This window comes from Candoia aspera, chromosome 2 (genome assembly GCF_035149785.1).
Source record: "Candoia aspera isolate rCanAsp1 chromosome 2, rCanAsp1.hap2, whole genome shotgun sequence".
NCBI classification, from domain to species: domain Eukaryota; kingdom Metazoa; phylum Chordata; class Lepidosauria; order Squamata; family Boidae; genus Candoia; species Candoia aspera.
In genome coordinates, this window is record NC_086154.1 from 207,737,593 (window position 1) to 207,758,437 (window position 20,845).

Genomic DNA, 20,845 nt, shown 5'->3' on the forward strand with positions numbered 1-20,845 from the left:
AAACAATAGTTTGCAAGCCACAATGTCTGGTTTTACATGCAATAACCTAACCCAAACTTCAGTGAGCACATTGTGATTTATAGTGCGTTGTGAATCCCATCACTGAGCTTAATGGTATCTGAATATGGTTATTATTTATCAAGCATCCAGTTTGTTAACTTTTGATAGCATGTGGAAGACTGATGAGTAAGAATAGCAGGCCTTAGAGGCTGTCTTCATTGTTCCATTCTTTTTGGAAGTGATGATTTTATTCCCAGGTTTTGTGATATTGATAATAAACCCTTTATTTTAAAGAACCACAAATTGTTAAGATTTTACAAAATATGAGTAACTGTTTCAGAGAAAATAGTTACCTTAACAAATGGGGGGAGATGGGTGGCCTAGATATGGTAAGGCTGGGAATCAGTTTTCTTTGAATATATATGAAGTTGTGCTAGCTACAGAACACTTCTGAGTTTCGAAGGCTGTATTCTTTGAGGGCTAGAATAGCAAAAGAAAAATGAATGTTGCCCTCTTAGCTGGGTAATGATCTCCCCAAAACAGGAGAATGTTAGATTACAGACTGTGAGACTGATGAAATAAGAGAATAGGGCTTTCCAGATTGGCACTCATGCAAAAAATTCTCAAAGGTCTGTTGTTCATTTCAAAGCTTGAGGTGTTTATCTCAAGGTGTGTACATGACCCTAGGGTACATAATCCTAGTCAGTTACAGGTATGCTTGGAAAAAGAGATGTGCTACTGGACTGAAATCCTGCTGTGCTGACATTGACAGCTGTCAGTTGCTTGGGCCTAAGCAGCATTACCAGCTCTTTGCGAACTAAGAACACTTTCCAGAGAGCAATTAGGCAGGCCCCTTGAATGGAGGGATTTTGCTGAAAACAGGAGGATGCTATCTCTGCCTACCTCTTTCCTGTTTACCTAAACTGTTTATCTCCCTATTTTTTAAAAATAAACTTATCTATTTTTATTGGTTTAGTGTTACTGTTTTTATCATTTTAATGTTTTGTTATTTTAAAATATTGTATTTATTACAATGATTTTTAAGACACAATTTGCTTCATTTTTAAAATGAAAAGTGATATAAAAATACTATAAGGAAATAAGTAGAATGATTGAACCAAGAAGAACATGAGACTGAGCTAGTTAAGAGATACCTCTTCTGCAACAGTTCTGTTCCCACTTGTGATTTACACTTTAGTTAAGAATACAAGTAATTATTGTCTGAACTTGTCACCAATACACATACCCACTGACCACATCAGTAACAAAATACTTCTTGAGCAACCTTGATAACTGGAAACAGATATATAAGGCTAATCAAGCCCAATGGCATATCCATTGTTATTCATTTGCATTGAAGGGGATTTTTGATTGTCCCTTTCTTTTGCTCATTATCATTTGCTTTAGTGAACTGTAATTAAAAATCAACATTTACTATATTAAAACACATGTTACAGATTTTGTTGGAAATGAGATTTCAGGAGTTGAAACTTTTTCTAAATAATACATAAACTTCTATTTTGAAAAGTGATACTATTTATAATGCATTTCTTGGAGGAATAGATTTTGTGAAGTCAAGCTATTCAAATAATTTAATGTATTTAATATCGTATCTAATACCATGCAGTACATTCATATCACAGCTATGCAACAAGTCTGCATTTCAATTTAAAGCAAGGCTTCACATGGTTGGAGAAAAGGCAGAAGAGGCTGAATGTAATGTGGATAGCCTGCATAGTGTGTATCTTTTTTCAGAAACAAATCTCAGGAGGTCCATGGTACTCACTTCCAAGTAACTAAGAGTGTGTGGTCTTGAAATATAAGTTGCTACATCAGTTTCATAATCTATCTTCAACTGATTTTATTTGGAAAAAAATCCTACAGAGATTAACCGTAAGACCACTTCTAGTGGATAGGCAAATTCTAATGCAGTTGCTCTGAATCTTGTAGAATATATTCCCTGCATGGTCTGAAAAAGGCTTGAGGCTTTCAAGGAAACTTGGTCCTCAAACTTCTCTTATTTAATGAGCTATTTTTAAACAAATGTTAATTTTGTTTTCATATTTCTGTCAAACTCTTTGGTATTTTTATAACAAGAAGTGGCATACAAATATTAGAAATTTACTGGGTTTGATAGATACAAAAAAGGCAGACTGAGAATTTATGCCAAGAAACTGTTATTTATTGAACTTCCTTGTTTATTCATTTAGTCGCTTCTGACTCTTTGTGACTTCATGGACCAGCCCATGCCAGAGCTTCCTGTCGGTTGTCGCCACCCCCAGCTCCCCCAAGGTCGAATCCGTCACCTCTAGAATATCATCCATCCACCTTGCCCTTGGTCGGCCCCTCTTCCTTTTGCCTTCCACTCTCCCTAGCATCAGCATCTTCTCCAGGGTGTCCTGTCTTCTCATTATGTGGCCAAAGTACTTCAGTTTTGCCTTTAATATCATTCCCTCAAGTGAGCAGTCTGGCTTTATTTCCTGGAGGATGGACTTGGTCTTCTTGCAGTCCAAGGCAACTTGAACTTGAACTTCCTAACCATGTCAAATAAAAACTGTGTGCCGTGTGCTATATCCATGTATGTGAAGAGAGAATAGCTATGTCTCAATATATTTTTCTCACACCTTTACCAAACATACCATCAGTTGAGCAAAATCTGAAACAATGAAATTGTTTTCAGATCTCTTTGCAAATAGGTACTGATTATAGTAAAGCAATAGGAAAAGCAGTAACTGAAAGAAAACATTTATTGAATCAAAAGTCAATATTCTTTTAATTCTACAAGACAACATTGAACTTACATTATTTAAGAATGAACATAATGTACAAAAAATGTATGTTTGTTATAAAAATATGTCTCTCTTTTCTGGCGACTGAGCTGAAGATGATGACTATTTTTTGATCGAAGATTCTTCCCAAAACTCATTTTTATCAGTTCAGAATAAAGTGAAATTTAGTCCGAAACCCCAGGACAGTCTTCCCCAACCTGATGCTCTCTTTTGAACTACAGTTCCCTTAACTTTTAGCTAATTTTCATGATTTCAGGGATAATGTGCAGTCCAATATATTTAGACAGCTATCATATGGAAAGATATCATAGAGTACTTTGAAGAGCACTTCTGAAAATGTATCATTTGACATCCTGACCTTGGCAACCACCAAGCTGCCTATGTATTTGGCCCCAACAGTAAAAGGCATCTCTCTGGACTCCCTGAACTGGAAATTTCCCCCAACAAAATCATATTTTCACCTGTATTATTCTGCTGCCTGCACCAGGAATGTCTTCTGGACCCAGCCCATAAATATGGGTTTGAATGGAGCAGCAATCTTCACATATTTGCTCAACAATTGCTTCTACTCCTATTAGAGATATTTACATAGATTACTTCCTCAGTGGGTATGGGTCCAAAAGTAGTTGTAGATAAGGATATCCTTCCATCACCACTGAAAAATTGTTGATTTGAGAACTACTAGGGAATTCTTAAAAATTGAATAAAATAAAAATAAAAATATGATTTTCCCTCATTCTCTAGTTTCCCCTTACAAACTATAAATGGGAGTGGAGAAAGTAGCAATAAGCATTAACTACAAAACAATGCTACTATAGAATCTTTCATTTCAGTGAGACATGCACGTTGTTCTTGCACGGTCTTGTTGAAATGAAGGGAATTTTTGCAGCAAATACTTGTAACATTAAGAATTTCTCCAGTTAGGCTCAGTTACTCTATTTGCCAGTTAAGATATTTAAAAAATGATGCATGAGGAGGATTCTAAATGTGTCTTAAAATTATTTTGCTAATATTCAATCAACTGATTTCAATTTAATATGATAAAGGAGGCATGAGTATGGGGAAGACAAAACCCCCCCACAAAATATAAAATAACAACATCAAAAACAAAAAACAGTGCAATATTAAAACACAGTTTTCACACTTTGTGAAAGAAACATGCTTTGGAACCTGAGCAAAAGGCTTCTTCACCAATATAGCAAAAAGCCACCCTGTATGTTGTTTTCACTGATATCCATTCCTGCTAGGTTACTATGTTGCTCTTAGCAACTTACGTGGGCCCCTAAATATTTAGTATGTGGAAACTGCCAACTATTTAGAGAGGTCAACTAAATTCCAGCTATAATATTGCAGGCAGTTCATCATGCTGCTACTGGTAATGCTGGAACAGCCTAAAATTAAGCATTAAAAAAGAAAGAAAAAGCAGCCAACATAACAATGCCTCTTAACTAGACAAAAGCGCTACCACAATATTTACGTTACCACACTGGTTTACAATCTTGAGGTCAGCTCTTCCAAAATAAATATATTGAACATTTACAACAAAATGTCTTCTGAATGCAGACTCTCTTTATTATTTCAAGATGAATTGGATTAAAAATCTAAGACATATTTCCAAAGCAGCTAAAAGTTACAAGTCCATTTTCCCCTAGAGAGATTGGCATATTCTGGTACCACTGCATTTTTTTCCACCAACATTAGCATCATCCATCTCCAAGAACAACCATTAAAAATAAAAATAATGTTTTTGGCATCCAACAGGCCACCATACCAAGCAAATTCACATAGCATGCAGTCATACACTCATACACTCCTGATTTCTGACTGTGTGAAATGTTTGTTGTGCTTGCAGGTCCCAGACCTTTAAAAAAAATAGATCTATATCAACAATGACAGACTCAAGGTATTAACAGAAATTTGCTTGCTTCTAATTACAAAGAAAGAAATAACAACAACAATGAACGGATGAGAATGCTATAATCAAGGGTTTGCAGAAGAAGTATAAAACAAGGATCAACCCAACACCAAACCTGTCTGTTCAGAATTTAGACTGCTCAAAATATTGTTTCAAAATACTGAGAGTAAATGTTTTAGAAGCTCAAAAAAGAAGTCAACCAGTACAATGTCCACAGATGTTTTGATAATAGTGAAATGTAAGCTTGCCACTTTAAAGGCACAACCAGTCTGAAAAATGTCAGCCTCACAGCAGAACAGGAACATCTGAATGGTGTAATAATCACGAAGGGTGGATGATGAGCCATCAACTTCTTTTATCATGAGCACAGGAAGCAGTCACCAAGGCATAAAGAGAGGGACACAGGAAAAAAGTATAGAAATTTGCAGGGTCTGTGAAAAACAGAACAAAGAATGGATAACACAAACTAACTAGGGTAGAAATACAGTACTGTATGCAAAAATTAGGTAGCAGTCATCAAGTAAGTCAAACATAGCTTGAGTTTTCCCTCATTGTACCACTTTTATCTTGCCCCATATTGCAGTGGTATACAATTTCTATTTCCCTGCTCTCAGTAGGTAACTCAGTAATACGTAGTGCATGGGTTGGACAAAGAGTTTGCTCTAATGGCTACCGTGGCATCCAGAAAGATTATCAGTGGCCAAGTGCTAACAGCAGGTGGGGCTGGAGTTCAATATCACCTCATTTTTCTTTGTTTTACACACACACTTCAAAAATATTGCTACATTTTAAATGTATCATACAGAAAAGGGTAGCTCCTTCTCTAAGCAAAGATGTAGGTATATAAGCTAACTAAAGGCAGAGGAAGACAAGGTGTGGACCTGTTTCTTTTTCTTCCATGAAGAAACAGCCCCTTACTCTATGCACACGAGAAGAAATGCAGAAGATTTCTCTGAGAACGGACACTTAAGGAAGTTGGAGAGGCCTGCACCTTGTCTTAATTGAGCCAGGTGGGAGCAATTTGTAGGCCAGATGTCTTCCATCCCCAATATAAAGGAGAAAGAAAAGGGTATTGCATAATGTCATGGTTAATAGTCATGTGACTCTATTATCTGAAATTATAAATACCCACACCTTCTATTTATGTTGCTGTGTAAGGTAGCAGTGGTCAGTATTTGAGTGGTTAGGGACTGCAACTTCATCTCCTGACTTGCTAGAGACTGCAGAAACCCATGTGATGATAACATGATGTCACTGGAAACAGCAGCAGTGAATTTTTGAGCCTTTTTTGTTGCATGAGGGTGGTGGGGAGGATAGGATTGGAACAGGAGCAAGAAGCTTCTGGGAAGCAAATTGTTCCCATTCACAACCTTAAACACCCCACTATGAATCAAGCAACTGAAATTTTGCCACTATGATTTTAAGGCAATGGGGGTCTGCAAATTGACAGTTTTACTGCAGTGCCCTCTTCCAACTTCCCCAACTGTTAATTCTGATCCTCTGATTTTGGTATGAGAGAAATACTGAATAAGAAATAAGAGGATCAAATAGCTAATGCTGATTTTTGATAAACATGTATGTGAAATCAGTATGAAATATTTTAAGTATTTGCTATCAGAATTTATATTGCATATAGCTTTGAGATAACAATTGTGAATGAGTTTGCTGTCCCATAGTTTAGTGTCCCTGGAAGTCAGAAAAGAAAGGTAATAGAATGTGGAAAATTTATAATACATACTGGAAAGTTGCCCCAGTTATCCTGCCTTTGTATCCACAAGCTGCATTTGAACATTTGCAGACATGCCTCCTCCATAGCCTCCTTTGGATTGCATTTGGTTTTGAATTGAACTCACCTAAAAAAAAACAAAAAATATGGGGAAAAAAGCATGGCCAACTGTAATTGTTGTAAGCCGCCCAGAGTCACTTGCTGAGATGGGCGGCTATAGAAATCAATCAATCAAATAAATAACGTGATCTTGAATTCTTTAGATCAGTGCAAAATCAACCATATTGCTCATTTCTAAGCATAACACAGACAGCCAAACTTGTAAGAAAAGGATACTGCAGATTTCTATACTTATTCTCCTTTTCATGTAACTTAATATTTCTGTTGCACAAAGATCTAATTAGCTTCAAAATAAACTCTTACTATTGCAATTTCTCTTCTGCGACTTGATCCAACACATGCATGTACATCATTTTATGACCATAGCTCATCTGCATGCTATTTGTATGAAGTTTTGTTCAGAGAGTCAAGGCGCAGGCCTGGTGGCTCCACCTTCAAGATCACGTGGGTTCTTGAAGGTGAAGATTTTAAACAGATTTTTTTCTGACTTTTACCAAGCTTTTATGCGAGCTATTCAGTGGAAAATATGAGGTCTAAAATGTGCCATCAGGTTGGGGATGTGGTGGATGAAATTGAGGAATTCAACAGTGATACAAATGTTTCTTCTAAGAGTGAGATTGGGATTTCTATTGAGATGCTGGATGAAGATCCGATAGTAGAGTTGGAGAAAGCAAGCAAGAAGTGAAATTGACTTTCTGGTGGAATGCCATGAAAAAGAAGGGGTCATTATGTTTGGGACGTTTTTGAAAGAGGACCTGGAATCTTTGAGGGGGGCAGTTGGGCTGTTTGATTTTTTTCAGGAGAAAAGCTCTGTGCACATTGTGGGGATATGTAAATGCTCTGGTTTATTCTGAAGTGGGATAAGGGTTAAAGAATGTTTATTTGGATTGCTGTAAGGGTTCACCTGATGTTATTTGCTTTTAAGGATTTGGATTAAGATGGTTGGGGTATTAAAAAATGTTTATTTGCATGGTTTTAAGGATTTGATTTAAGACTACTGTTTTGAATTGTTTTTTGGGGGGGTTATTAAGATTATTAAAACTTGTACTATTAAGTATAATGGCAGGCAATTTATGTGCTTTTTAGTTTGATTCTTATTATAGTAGACAGAAATGTATAGAACAGTAGTAGGAAGGAATAATTGTTATCTTTTGGGGGGGAAGTTGCTTAGGGGATCTATATAAATTTTTTTTCCTTTATTTTAATATAAGGGGGGAGTAACTGTACGTAGTGATTTTTATAATGTGCTAAAGTGAAATGATTTATAGAAATAATGTGATTTGGGTTTAATATAGAGTAAGAGATTATGGAAATTTTTGTATATCCTTGCTGTTAAAAGTCAGAAGTCACATTTTTCTGTAATTTTGAAAAAAAAAATTCTCTTGTGTTTTCACACCTTTTTTCTTTTTTTGTAGTTTTTTGTTTTCTGTAGCTTTTATCCTTGTCTTGAAACTTAATAAAAAATTTTTTTAAAAATCACATGGGTTCCCCTTGTTCCTTTCCTAAATATCTGTGTGTCAGGCATATGCGTTGGCGGGGGAAAGCTCAAGAACTCTACAAGCAACTTTTTGTACATAACCTTTCTTCTAGATTTCTGTGGTCTAGGATACTGCACATAAACTTTTTTTTCTCACTGATAGCCACATTGAACATATGGGCTTCTAAGCCAAGAAGCTGCATGACTTTAGAAGTTGGTGCCAGTGGAATGGCCAGATTTGTTTCTTCGTAACATTTGAATTCATTCATGTAAGTAAACAAGGAGGGATGATTTGGATATGTATATGCTAATTTAATGTGACCTATCATCACACAAGCAACTTATTCCCTTACGTTGCAACCAGAGACTACATGTATGAACACAAATAACAAATATAGCTTCAAAACTGCAAAACTTACTTCTATTTTTTAAAGATAATATATTACAAAACAGAAACAGACTTAATCCAGTATAGGAACAAAGCAGAATATATCTAAAATGTGTCTGACAAAGAGAAAAGCATGGAAATTCATGAGAAAAAAAACTACAACAAAAGTCGCATAGCACTGTAGAGAGTAATATATACACAAGTTTTGTGAATCATAGTCCACTTCTTTGGATTCTTTATTGATTTTCCTACTTTAGGTAGCAACTTTTTAGCCTGATGCAAAGGATTTTTTTGTCTCCCCCCCCTCCAGATTTATTTAAATAGAATGTTATGGTGCTACCTGTGCCTGATGAAATAAACAGTAAAGTAAATAAGAAACATAAAAGTAATTTTTAAATGTTTATCCATAGTAGTTGAGCAAAACCATATTTCTTACTGGAATTTAGAAAGCCATCAATCAAAACCTTGCTGGGATTGAACAAAAGAGTGAATATGAAGCCGCTTCATTGCACACAGACTGAATATTACACAAGGAACATCTGTTTGGCAGTGTGGGAATACAGTAGTATTGACTTGCATGCAAGCATGTTTCAGTATCAAATGTAGCCTTAACCTATGTCATGGTTATAACCTATGTATTTTTATAACCTATTAACTATTTTTTCAGTTTTTATTTTCAGATACATATTTGGGTTGTATTAAGTGCAACACAGAGTTCAGCTTCTTGATGTCAAGCTATATATTTCCACAGTCATTTTCAAATTATGTTGTATACAAGAGGCTGTGCTACTATACTAAACTGTGTATGTGTAACCAAATATATACTGAGATATTACTTTGATGAGAAATCAAAGCTTCTAAAATGTTCCTTCCTTTACGAAGACAGATTAAAATTACTGGCTAATAATACTGATTCTAGAGTTGTAACTTCAGAGTACTTCACCTTGCTTTATTTGTCTCTGAACTAGAAATTTCCAATCAATTTCAAAAATTTACAGGGCTTCCTCTGTCATGTTTAAAAATTTTATTTTAAACACTGCATTTTGGACATGGTCTTGTTATGGAGAAATGGAATAGATCACTTGTTCATCTGAATTTGTAACTTTTTTGATTTTGCTTTTTGTTTTGCACTCCTGCTACAAAAAAAGATGTAAACAAGAGAATATAAGTCTGTGGGAGTTTCTACCCATATAAGTTCTATATAGAATTGTTTTAAAGATCATGCCATCAATTATAACTATCAGCTTTAGGTAAATGTGCCATTTGATCTTTGTGCCAGGATTATAAAAAAAAACCTTGTGTGCTACATCAGATAGATAGCATGTTACAGATTTTAAGTATTTCTTCAATCCTAGGATGTTTAGTGCATGTCCAGTCCCTAAACTATGATTAATGTAAGGATGCTTTGCTTAAATTTGCTAGGCTCACAGCCACATGCTTTTTACTTGATTTGTTTCAAACAAATCCCAGTTGACATTAATCATATTTTTAAAAAATCTGGCTAACAAAAAAATTAAACATTTTTAGGCAAGCAAGCAGGTATCTTTTCAAATTCTCCCTCATGGCAATATCAGAAGAAAGAACTGGAGCAAATTAACTCACTTGCTGTGGCTTGTTTTTAACATGCTTAAAATGTCATTAAAATGATTGAAATCTCCCTTTTTAAGAGTTTCCTGTACACAAATTTTACTCTATAAAGTACAATACCCTAATTTTAACATATACATTTATTTTAAATATATTAATGCTTTCACTACCATTTTAATATATTACACATAGGCATGCAGTTCCTTGGGGTAAGCCCCACTGAACTCAGTGAGGTCTACAGAGTAAACAAAAAGAGAGAACTGAAGTGCAATTGCATCAAGGATTTATTTTCTAGTTGCCCCTGGGGAAGCATTTCTTGATTAGAAACATATTAGCCCTTAATAAATGGATTCCTACGAAGTGCTGAAAATTCCTCTCTCCTTTTCCTGTACTGATAAACCCTGTCCCATTTGCATATAAATGATTTCATTTTTTTCTCTTTTAGACATAGTTATAAATCTAAATTGTTTAATACCCTAAAAGCTTTTTTCATCCTGAAACTTCTGGATATAGGAATTCAATACTGGTGATTCCCAGAAAGTATGACCAAAGCTATCTGGAAATTACAGAAATTGAAATCTAACATACCTGCAGGGCAGCAGGAAGGAAATATTGTTTCAAAATACAACGTTTTTCAAGAACAAGGTCTCCAACACTGCTGGATTCCTAGCAAAAACACTTACCGAATTCATTCCACTAAAGAGATCTCCTGAACCAACATGAGCAGTATGAACGAAGTTTGTTGGCTCACCAATCATACTCCGATCGATCCGCCGCCGTCTTTTCTGAAAGGGGGGAAAACACAGCTCATTGGTTCTACTCAGAAGGAAACAATGTTTAAATCTATGGGTGTGCCCATTGGAGGCTTTGGGATATATATATTAACAGAAAATTTTACATACGATTAAGAAAATACAGAAACATAAAATGAAAAGTAGAAAAAGAGAGATTAAAGAAAATTTTACATAAGATTAAGAAAATACAGAAACATAAAATGAAAAGTAGAAAGAGAGAGATTAAAGAAAATTTTACATAAGATTAAGAAAATACAGAAACATAAAATGAAAAGTAGAAAGAGAGAGATTAAAGAAAATTTTACATAAGATTAAGAAAATACAGAAACATAAAATGAAAAGTAGAAAAAGAGAGATTAAAGAACAAAAATGAAAGACAACAAAAGAAAAGGAAAAAGAAAGATATCTGAAGAAGCAACTTCTGATCTTTGTAGCAGTTACAAACATGGTAATTACCATTTCCACCATCCCAAATTACGTATCATGGTTCCCTTCTTCCCATAAACAACACTTTTTAATCAATAAATCCCAAATTCACTAATTCGTTTTTATCCATTTTCAGCAAAAAAGGGTTTCCAGTCTTTTATAAAGGTAATTGTTGTTCCCTTTTTAATCAAACAAATCAATTAGCCATTTCTGCAAGCTCCATCCATCATCCCTTCATGATTCATCCCTTCATTATGGGTATTTCTATGTTCTCCCATCTTTCTGCATACAATAGCCTTGCTGCAGTTACCATATATAAAACCAATTGTCTATGAATTTTTTCTAATTGAAAATCCAAAAAAACATTCCAGTTTCAAGGCTTGGGTTTGTTTGCAGCACCACCATGTCCTTTGTTCCCACACTGATGTAATCCATGGGCAGCCAAGCTATTTTTTTTTTCCAGTTTGGTTCCCCAAAATCTCAAATCAGAAAGCTTTCATTTTGTAATTTCTGATGGTTGACCTCTGAAGTCCTGGGGGCATACACTTTCTCATTAACTCCTGTTAATGTCCAACTTGCACTTCTTGGGCTCTCTTTTCTCTAATAAGCCTGATAAACCACCAAAATGCCTAGCTGTCCTTGAAATTGGGCTTGGTGGCATCTTACTAAACAGACGAAGGGAGTGCTAGCCAGTTCGGTTTCAGTTCTCAGAATGGCTAGATCAGAATAATTGCGGACTATTCCGAGCCTGCTTTTGAGCCCAGGAGGAGTGCTTAGGATGAACATGGTACTGGTATGAAAGACATGGAACAGAGGTTGTATAAGTGGAAATGTACTTTTAACTATTTAAAGAAATGCTACTGCATTTAGTAACAGAGGATCCAATTTCTTGATTAAAAGCACAATCTGTTAGCTCTCCTTTTGTTAAAAAATTCATATGAATGTCATGTAGCTTTATCAATTTTCATGAATGCATATTCTAAAGATGTATTAATGGTAGGAATGTCATTTTACAGTCCACTGTTTATATATATTTTTTGAGATACATGAATTAAAGATGGATCCACAAGACAAAAATAAACAGTGGCATAGGACGAGGGGGATTGCATATTTTTTTCTTTTCATAATTTAGGTAAACATTTTCCAATCTGGTTCCTTCAAACATGTTTAATTACACCTTACAACATCTTCAGTCAGTTTGATGTCACTATTTAGTGATACCTTGCCACAAAATGCTTATTTGTACAATATTGATTTATACCTAATATATTTATTCAAGGATAGGATAAAAATCAGTACAATTATAAAACCAATAAAAATTATTGGCAACACTTCATACCTCAAGTGCTCTCCAAAATAATTCTGTTTTATTGCCTTAGGGAAAGCCATCAATGTGGGAGCTAATAGAATTTATGGGTGGAGCCTATTCCAAAGTGCAGCTGTAGCAATAAAAAAGCAGCACCTGTGCATCTCCACCTCTCACTTTGTGGAAGTGGTGAAACACTAGAAGGTTCTCCCAGAACATATGGGTAGGTGAGTCAAAACTGGTCAGAGAATATAGTCCTGTGCCAATTAAAGGTTAAAAAGAGCACTTTGAATTGCAGTCAGAAACTTATGGGAAACCAGTGCAGGGCCCAGAGCACAGTTGTCACATGGTCATGCTGGCCAGTAACCAAGCTAATGCATTCTGGGCCAACCTTCCTGGGTTTTTAGAGCAACCCCATGCAGACCAGAATAATGGCAAATGAAGGAATGAGTTACTCTTGTCCTTGCACTCCAAGTAGGTATACAACTGGCACACCAGCTGGAACTGGACAAAAGCCCTCCTGGCATGGCCTTTACCTGCCCAAACTAGCAGTAGCCATGAGTCCAAACACCAAGTGGTGAAGCAATGTTGTTAAGAGACAACACTGAAGATGTTAAAGAACTACGCTTTCTTGGGTTGAACTTCAACTTGTTTCATTTAACCCAGACCTATGCAGCCTCGAGACAATGGGTCAAACCACTGAATGTCCTGGTCCTAGTAGTGATACCCAGTTAGGTATCATTACCACAGTAATGATGTAGATCCTTAACTGACAGATTATTTCCCCCAGACATTTCATGTAGAAGTTGAAAACCAAGGAGAAAGCACTGAGCCCTCTAGCACTTCACAAGAGAGCGACCACTTGACTGATCTTTTATCCCCCACCATTACTGACTAGGACTGCCCACTAAGAAATGAAGAGAACTACTGCAGAACAGCACTTTATGTCCGCAATCCCTGTGGGCAATCCAAAATGACTACCATGTTTGAAAGTATCAAAGTCCAGTGAGATGTCCAAAAGGGACACATTTCCCTCATCAAGGCCCTAACAAAGATCACCCTCAAGAGTGACCAATGTCACCTTTGGGCCTGAACTCTGACTGGGAAAGAGTCCAAATAATCTGCTTCCTGTGGAAGTCACTCAACAAAAGGCAAAGGGATGCAATCCATTGGTAATGCTGGCTGGGAATTCTGGGAGTTGAAGTCTCACATATTGGGAGGGAATCTGGTTGGGAATGTCTGCCAGGGAGATTCCAAAAGGATGTGCTATTTTATTTTTCCTAAGATAAACTGATACCCTAACAAACTCCCTAACAAGATCAAATGCCTTGGACAGAAGCTGCTTTCTGATTTAAAAGATAGAAAGGAACTAGACTTTTAAAAAGTCTCTTTCTTTAGTTTTGGTGCCTCAAGAAGTAATTAGAGTTCTTCCCAGTATCTAATAAAGGTTGTTCCCTTACCCACCAATAAGGCAAAAATGCAGTCTCTAAATAACAGACTGAATTTTAAGAAAAGTGATTACTAGAAGGAATTTAAATGTTATTCCATTACCCTGAAAAGGTTTCTTGACCCCATCAGTACTATCCCTATGAGCATTTTCTCTATCACATATTTTAAGGAATCAGCATCCTCCTACATATGGTATGCAAGGAGATGGTAAGACCACCTAGAGTTTTGGATGGAAGTTTACTCATCTCATCAGCAGGATTTCTGCTGTCCAAACACTACCCTAGTTGAGTCACTGCAAATCAAAGCCACAGCTGAGAATACATCATGGTCCACAGCCCATAAAAGCAAGATCTGTTTAGAATGATCTCAAGCCCACAACAGACATGCCCGTACTAGAGACTTCCCATTTTTTTCTGAATAACAAACACACCAGGATAGTTGAACCCTTTTTCACAAATAGTAAGCATCTTAAAAAATATGCCAAATCTGCAGAATAAAGTGCTGGCACAAAATCCCTAACAAATGTATGTGAATTCCACTGATTCCAATGGAATGTTACGGTAAGGGTAAGGGTACCCAGCCAATACTATTAACCACTTCAGACCTTGTAATAAAATGTTATCAAGAAATTGCTATTGTCTATGAATGGACAACTATGGTTCCCAACCGTCCAATACAAGTGCATTTATGTTAGACTATTAAAACCAATGTACTAAGTACAATTCACAAAGATAAACACAGTAATCCAACCAGTGACATTTTTTCAGGCATCTTTGCTTGCTTCAGGTGTGTGGGTATCAACCTGAAGGTGCCCTGTCATATCAGATGGTTGAAAATAAACACAAAGGCTGGATTTCCATATTGTGCAAAGTGATCATGTAGTCTGTATGAACTGGGCAATTGGGGTTTAGAAATGATAAATTATGGCTTAGTATCATCTGTGATCCAGCCTTTTATTTATCAATCATAACCCTAACCATTTGGGGGACTCTGGGCGGTTATAAAAAATGGTATGTTAGAGTACACTGGATGGCAGTAATGCTTCAGGGTTTCAGATTGTTCTCTTTCTCAGGTTTCAAGGGAAATGCCGGAGACTGAACCTGAATTTTTCAACATACAAAACAAGTGAATATTGTGGTATCTACTGAGCACACTGAAACAGCCAGTTCTGAGCATTAATTCTGGTTGACACAATTTTGGAATCTTAATGGACCTTATTCCTCCATTATACTGATCTTATTCACTGGTCCCAGATATAGTACCTCTTGCTATGATATCCTATTTGCTGGGAAAGAAAAAATGTGGTTCTGACTTTGAAAGATGGCTCATTTGTTCTTTAATGAGCAAAGGCCTTATCTCAGCTACTGCAAATAGATTGTTGGGTAACAGCTTAATAGGAAACCAGATGATATTGCTGCTGACCCACAGATTTTGCAATGGAACTGAAAAATATATGTGTGTAACATGAAACTAAGGACAGGCAACTTTCTGGGATGTTTTTGGGGAGGTAATTGGGGAGGTATGGGTATGATCAAAAAACAAAGATGGCAAGGACCTAACAGAAGAAGAAGAGATCAAGAAAAGGTGGCAAGAATATACAGAAGACCTGTATAGGAAGGATAACAATATCGGGGATAGCTTTGATGGTGTGGTCAGTGGGCTAGAGCCAGACATCCTGAAGAGTGAGGTTGAATGGGCCTTAAGAAGCAATGCTAATAACAAGGCAGCAGGAGACGACTGCATCCCAGCTGAACTGTTCAAAATCTTGCAAGATGATGCTGTCAAGGCAATGCATGCTATATGCCAGCAAATTTGGAAAACACAAGAATGGCCATCAGACTGGAAAAAATCAATTTATATCCCCATACCAAAAAAGGGAAACACTAAAGAATGTTCACACTATCGAACAGTGGCACTCATTTCACATGCCAGTAAGGTAATGCTCAAGATCCTGCAAGGTAGACTTCAGCAATTCATGGAGCAAGAATTGCCAGATGTACAAGCTGGGTTTAGAAAAGGCAGAGGAACTAGGGACCAAATTGCCAATATCTGCTGGATAATGGAAAAAGCCAGGGAGTTTCAGAAAAAGATCTATTTCTGTTTTATTGACTATTCTAAAGCCTTTGACTGTGTGGACCATAACAAATTGTGGCAAGTTCTTAGTGGTATGGGGATACCAAGTCATCTTGTCTGCCTCCTGAAGAATCTGTATAACGACCAAGTAGCAACAGTAAGAACAGACCACGGAACAACGGACTGGTTTAAGATTGGGAAAGAAGTACAGCAGGGATGTATACTCTCACCCTACCTATTCAACTTGTATGCAGAACACATCATGCGACATGCTGGGCTTGAGGAATCCAAGGCTGGAGTTAAAATCTCTGGAAGAAACATTAACAATCTCAGATATGCAGATGATACCACTTTGATGGCTGAAAGCGAAGAGGAACTGAGGAGCCTTATGATGAAGGTGAAAGAAGAAAGTGCAAAAGCTGGCTTGCAGCTAAACCTCAAAAAAACCAAGATGATGGCAACCAGCTTGATTGATAACTGGCAAATAGAGGGAGAAAATGTAGAAGCAGTGAAAGACTTTGTATTTCTAGGTGCGAAGATTACTGCAGATGCTGGCTGCAGTCAGGAAATCAGAAGACCCTTAATCCTTGGGAGGAGAGCAATGACCAATCTCGATAAAATAGTTAAGAGCAGAGACATCACACTGACAACAAAGGTCCGCATTGTTAAAGCAATGGTGTTCCCCGTAGTAACATGGCTGCGAGAGCTGGACCATAAGGAAGGCTGAGAGAAGGAAGATCGATGCTTTTGAACTGTGGTGTTGGAGGAAAATTCTGAGAGTGCCTTGAACTGCAAGAAGATCAAACCAGTCCATCCTCCAGGAAATAAAGCCAGACTGCTCACTTGAGGGAATGATATTAAAGGCAAAACTGAAATACTTTGGCCACATAATGGGAAGACAGGACACCCCGGAGAAGATGATGATGCTAGGGAGAGTGGAAGGCAAAAGGAGGGGCCGACCAAGGGCAAGGTGGATGGATGATATTCTAGAGGTGATGGACCCGTCCCTGGGGGAGCTGGGGGTGTTGACAACCGACAGGAAGCTCTGGTGTGGGCTGGTCCATGAAGTCACGAAGAGTCGGAAGCGACTAAACGAATAAACAACAACAATTGGGGAGGTAATATGGGAGAAGAAATCTAAAGCATCTGGGGAGCACCAGGTTGCCTACCCCTATATGAAGCTTTTACATGCATTTGATTTTAAGACTCTGTAGTATAGAGAGCCATTTTGGCCTAGTGGTTAAGGTGGTGGGCTAGAAACCAGGAGACTGTGAGTTCTAATCCTGTCTTAGGCATGAAAGCCAGCTGGGTGACCTTGGGCTAGTCACTCTATCTCAGCCCAACTCACCTCACAGGGTTGTTGTTGTGGGGAAAAGAGGAGGAGGAAGGAGTAATAGGTATGTTCACCGCCTTGAGTTATTTATAAAAATAATAAAGGTGGGATAATAAATAAATAAACATACCCTTCCTTTTTAAGGAATATCTCATGGCACCTCACAGAATAAAATATTATTTGAGTATATAAAATACCTAAACTATTGATTCTGCCCCCCAAAGGATCCTAATCAGCAATTCAGGCTAAAGTTTCTAAAACATTCAGAAATATATAAAATGCTGATCAGGAGAAGCCAACACATAGACAACTTGCTCCTTGTCCTTGTCCCTCAGACTCAGCTTTCTGCATTGAATATTAAGATTTGAAAGTAGCTTCAACTTTTGTTTGCTTGAAAATAAATAGAAATCTCCATTCAGTGGGGGTCTAGTGGTACTTTCTGAGTGTGAAGGTCATCTTGCCTGATTTTGAGATTCCGTCCGTCCTTCCTCAGGCTTCCATGTAGCAGTCAATTCCAGCAAAGTCTTCCAGTCCTCAGAGAAGACAGGAGAAGGCTGGGGGATCAGGGAGGTAGATTCTCCCAGCTGTCTTCTCTATGTACTTCATTGGATCTGGCCATTATGACTAATATCACATTCCAGTAAAAAATAGCACTTTTTAAAAAAAAAATCATATTTCTGGTGCAAAATGTTAATGTGTTTAAAACATAAATAATGGCCTAAATATGTTTACCACAGTACAAACGAACTAGGCTAAATTTCCATCTTTCTGCTTTGGCAATGTTGGTTTGGAGTTTTAGTCACAACGTATCTAATAGGTATCTGTTGAAAAAGGCTGCCACGTTCAGCAACCATTTTGGTTTCATTCTTTGCGAACAAACTGGAAACTTCTTTAGGAAACTGCTGGTGGCAACCTTGGAAATTTGCCTTTGGTCCACCTGGAGCAAGTCTGCAGAGAGACCAGCCAAGTCTGATTTCCCTTTAACTCTTTTCCCCTGTGGGGAGATGGGGCATTAATTCAGTCAATTATCTGGGACAAAAATGGAAAAATAACCAGGTCTTCCCCATGTTTTTTCTTTAAAAATATGCAATTATCCATGTTTACAATTCCTTTAAACAATAAAAAAGGTGAACCTTTGAAACTGGATGCTCTAGTTTCTATGACAACAGAAGAATTAACCAAAGTTCTTGTTTCAACAGTGCTAACTACAAAACTTTACACCCACACAGAGCATTGCCAGAATATGTACAGGCTCTCATTTTGGTACATCTTTTCCAAGTAAGTATTTGTATCCTCTTCTATTCCCACACACTTCCCCTTCTCCTCCATGGCTGCTTTCCCATAAAGATCTTTCAATCCTTTAAAAATTATTCTTTATTGTGTTCATATTTTACCATTTCTCTAAAAACTAAAGACTATTTATGGGGCGGGGGGGACTTCACACATTTTATTTCTATAACCATCCTGTTGTAGGATTCAGAGAGGTAGGATTAAGAGAACATTACACTCTGGAAGCTAAACAGTGAGCTCCACAGTTGAGTGCAGACCTAAATCTAAGTCTCTCCGGTCCTTATCTATTAGCACAGCTCTGAAAGAGCTTTTTCACCTAGCTGAAAAAAGGTGTAGAGAAGAGCCATTACTAATTCATTTATTCATTTAAAAATACAGCCTACTATTAATTCATATCTCCAATTTTTTTAAATAAAAAATAGAATTTATAGTCTACCATGAACTGATGAGGGAAATGTCAGAATTAAATTTCTTCCACTCTGCTCAATGTCTACTGTGAAAAGTAATGAGGTTCTGAAAATCCTATTTCCAGCATTTAAATAATTTGTTATATATATAACAAATCCATCTATAATTGAACTATATATATATATATGCAGTTCAATTATAGATGGATTTGGAATGTGCATACCTTTAAAAGATGAGGTTAGATTATTTTTTTTCTATTAGCAATATAGATGTTTTCATGTAACATTACCATCTCCTCTGCATGTCTTAACTTTCCCAGCTTAGATCTGTGAATCCATTCTCTATTTTTCAGTCACACCTTCAACTTTCATCAATAACCATTCATAGTACTCTATCATTTCTTATCTGGTGCAAAAGCAGGAGACAACACTAACAATAACTCTAACCACAAGAGAATTGCTGCCAATGCTATAGCCACACCCTCACCGGAATATTTAAGTAGGAAATAAATTTGGTGGAAATGTGTTGCACAACACCCCTCTTTTCTGCACTAGGCTTATAGTGTATCTTACTCTACAGATTTATACCAGTTGCTGCTTGGACTGCAAATGCAGACATGCAATATTGAAAAATCAGAGACTAACAAAGGTCCTCTCACAACTCTTTTCAGGATATTTTGGTGGAAGCCATAATAGTTAATGGTTTAACCTCAAGACACTGAGCATGGTCAGATCACTAGGAGATCGGAAATCTCAAGAGTTGTTCCCATATCTTGGAAGGAGGCAATGGTAAACCACTTAATTTTCAGTTTCTCTTTTTACCTAATGGTCAAGTTTTTCTGATTGGATTGTTCTGTATGTACCAGCCTGTATTTTGAGGGTCATCCCTTGTTAGGTTTCCTTTGTAAACTTAAAAAAATTATCTCAAGGAGACTCTTTCCCTTTTTGTACTGAAACACTCAGTGATGGTAAATACAGGGAGAATATTCATTACAAATCTATTTTGAGTTATATCACACCGACCTTGGCAAGTGATGCTGGACCTCAGAAATGGATATTGTTTGACTAAACCACACAAATCCTTTCTTTTCAGCTAGCTCAGCAGACCATCACCTTAGCAAACTTTTAAAGTAAATAATGCAGCCTGTAAACTGTTCACCTTACATGCCATTATATTACATGAATATTACTCGTCACATAATACTGCTAGCAATTTCAAGCCAAAATATTGCAAAGTTTTTGATTACTGTAAAATCTATGCTGTAGTACACAGGTAGGTTGTCTGGTAGTTTCCAGATACTTTGGACTGTAATTCATGTAAACTGTGATAACTGTCCATGTTGGTTGGTGTTTCTGGAAGCTGTAATTTAAATCTGAAGAGCACCAGATCACCACCCATGCTAGAGTAAACATCCCCACCCAAATTGATGTTTGTACAAGATACAGTTTGGGAACTGCTTAGCATGGAGATATAGTCATGTCTCACCAAATGTAAGCCGGTTGTAACAAAATCCTTAAGTTCTTGCATGAGATCATTCTTACAAAAGGGTGTAGAAAATAATAGAATTGGGGGAGCCCAAATTTAAAGGATAGATCTTTAGTTTAGAGACTGCAACTCAGTTGTTTGAGAGCAATCTCGGTGACCAAGCGACAAATGCTCCAATGTGACTGCAGGAAGAAAAACAGTCTTAAGTGTCTAGATAATTAGAAATGTTGCCTTTAAATAAAATATGATTTATATGTAAATTATTTTAGCATCTGTTAA

The 20,845-nt window shown here is 36.9% G+C and overlaps 1 protein-coding gene across 2 annotated transcripts in view; it reads right to left on the reverse strand.

Moving 5' to 3' along the window:
• Nucleotides 1-6,140: 6,140 nt before the first annotated feature.
• Nucleotides 6,141-20,845, reverse strand: part of CDC42SE2 (CDC42 small effector 2) — a 75,319-nt gene continuing 60,614 nt past the window's right edge. For both annotated transcript variants that reach the window (XM_063296720.1, XM_063296721.1), the window contains 2 exons: nucleotides 10,686-10,787; nucleotides 6,141-6,557 (listed from right to left, as the gene is read on the reverse strand). In XM_063296720.1, coding sequence (XP_063152790.1) covers nucleotides 6,459-6,557; nucleotides 10,686-10,787 — 201 coding nt within the window. In that variant the 3' untranslated portion in view covers nucleotides 6,141-6,458. The remainder of the gene's footprint in view (nucleotides 6,558-10,685; nucleotides 10,788-20,845) is intronic.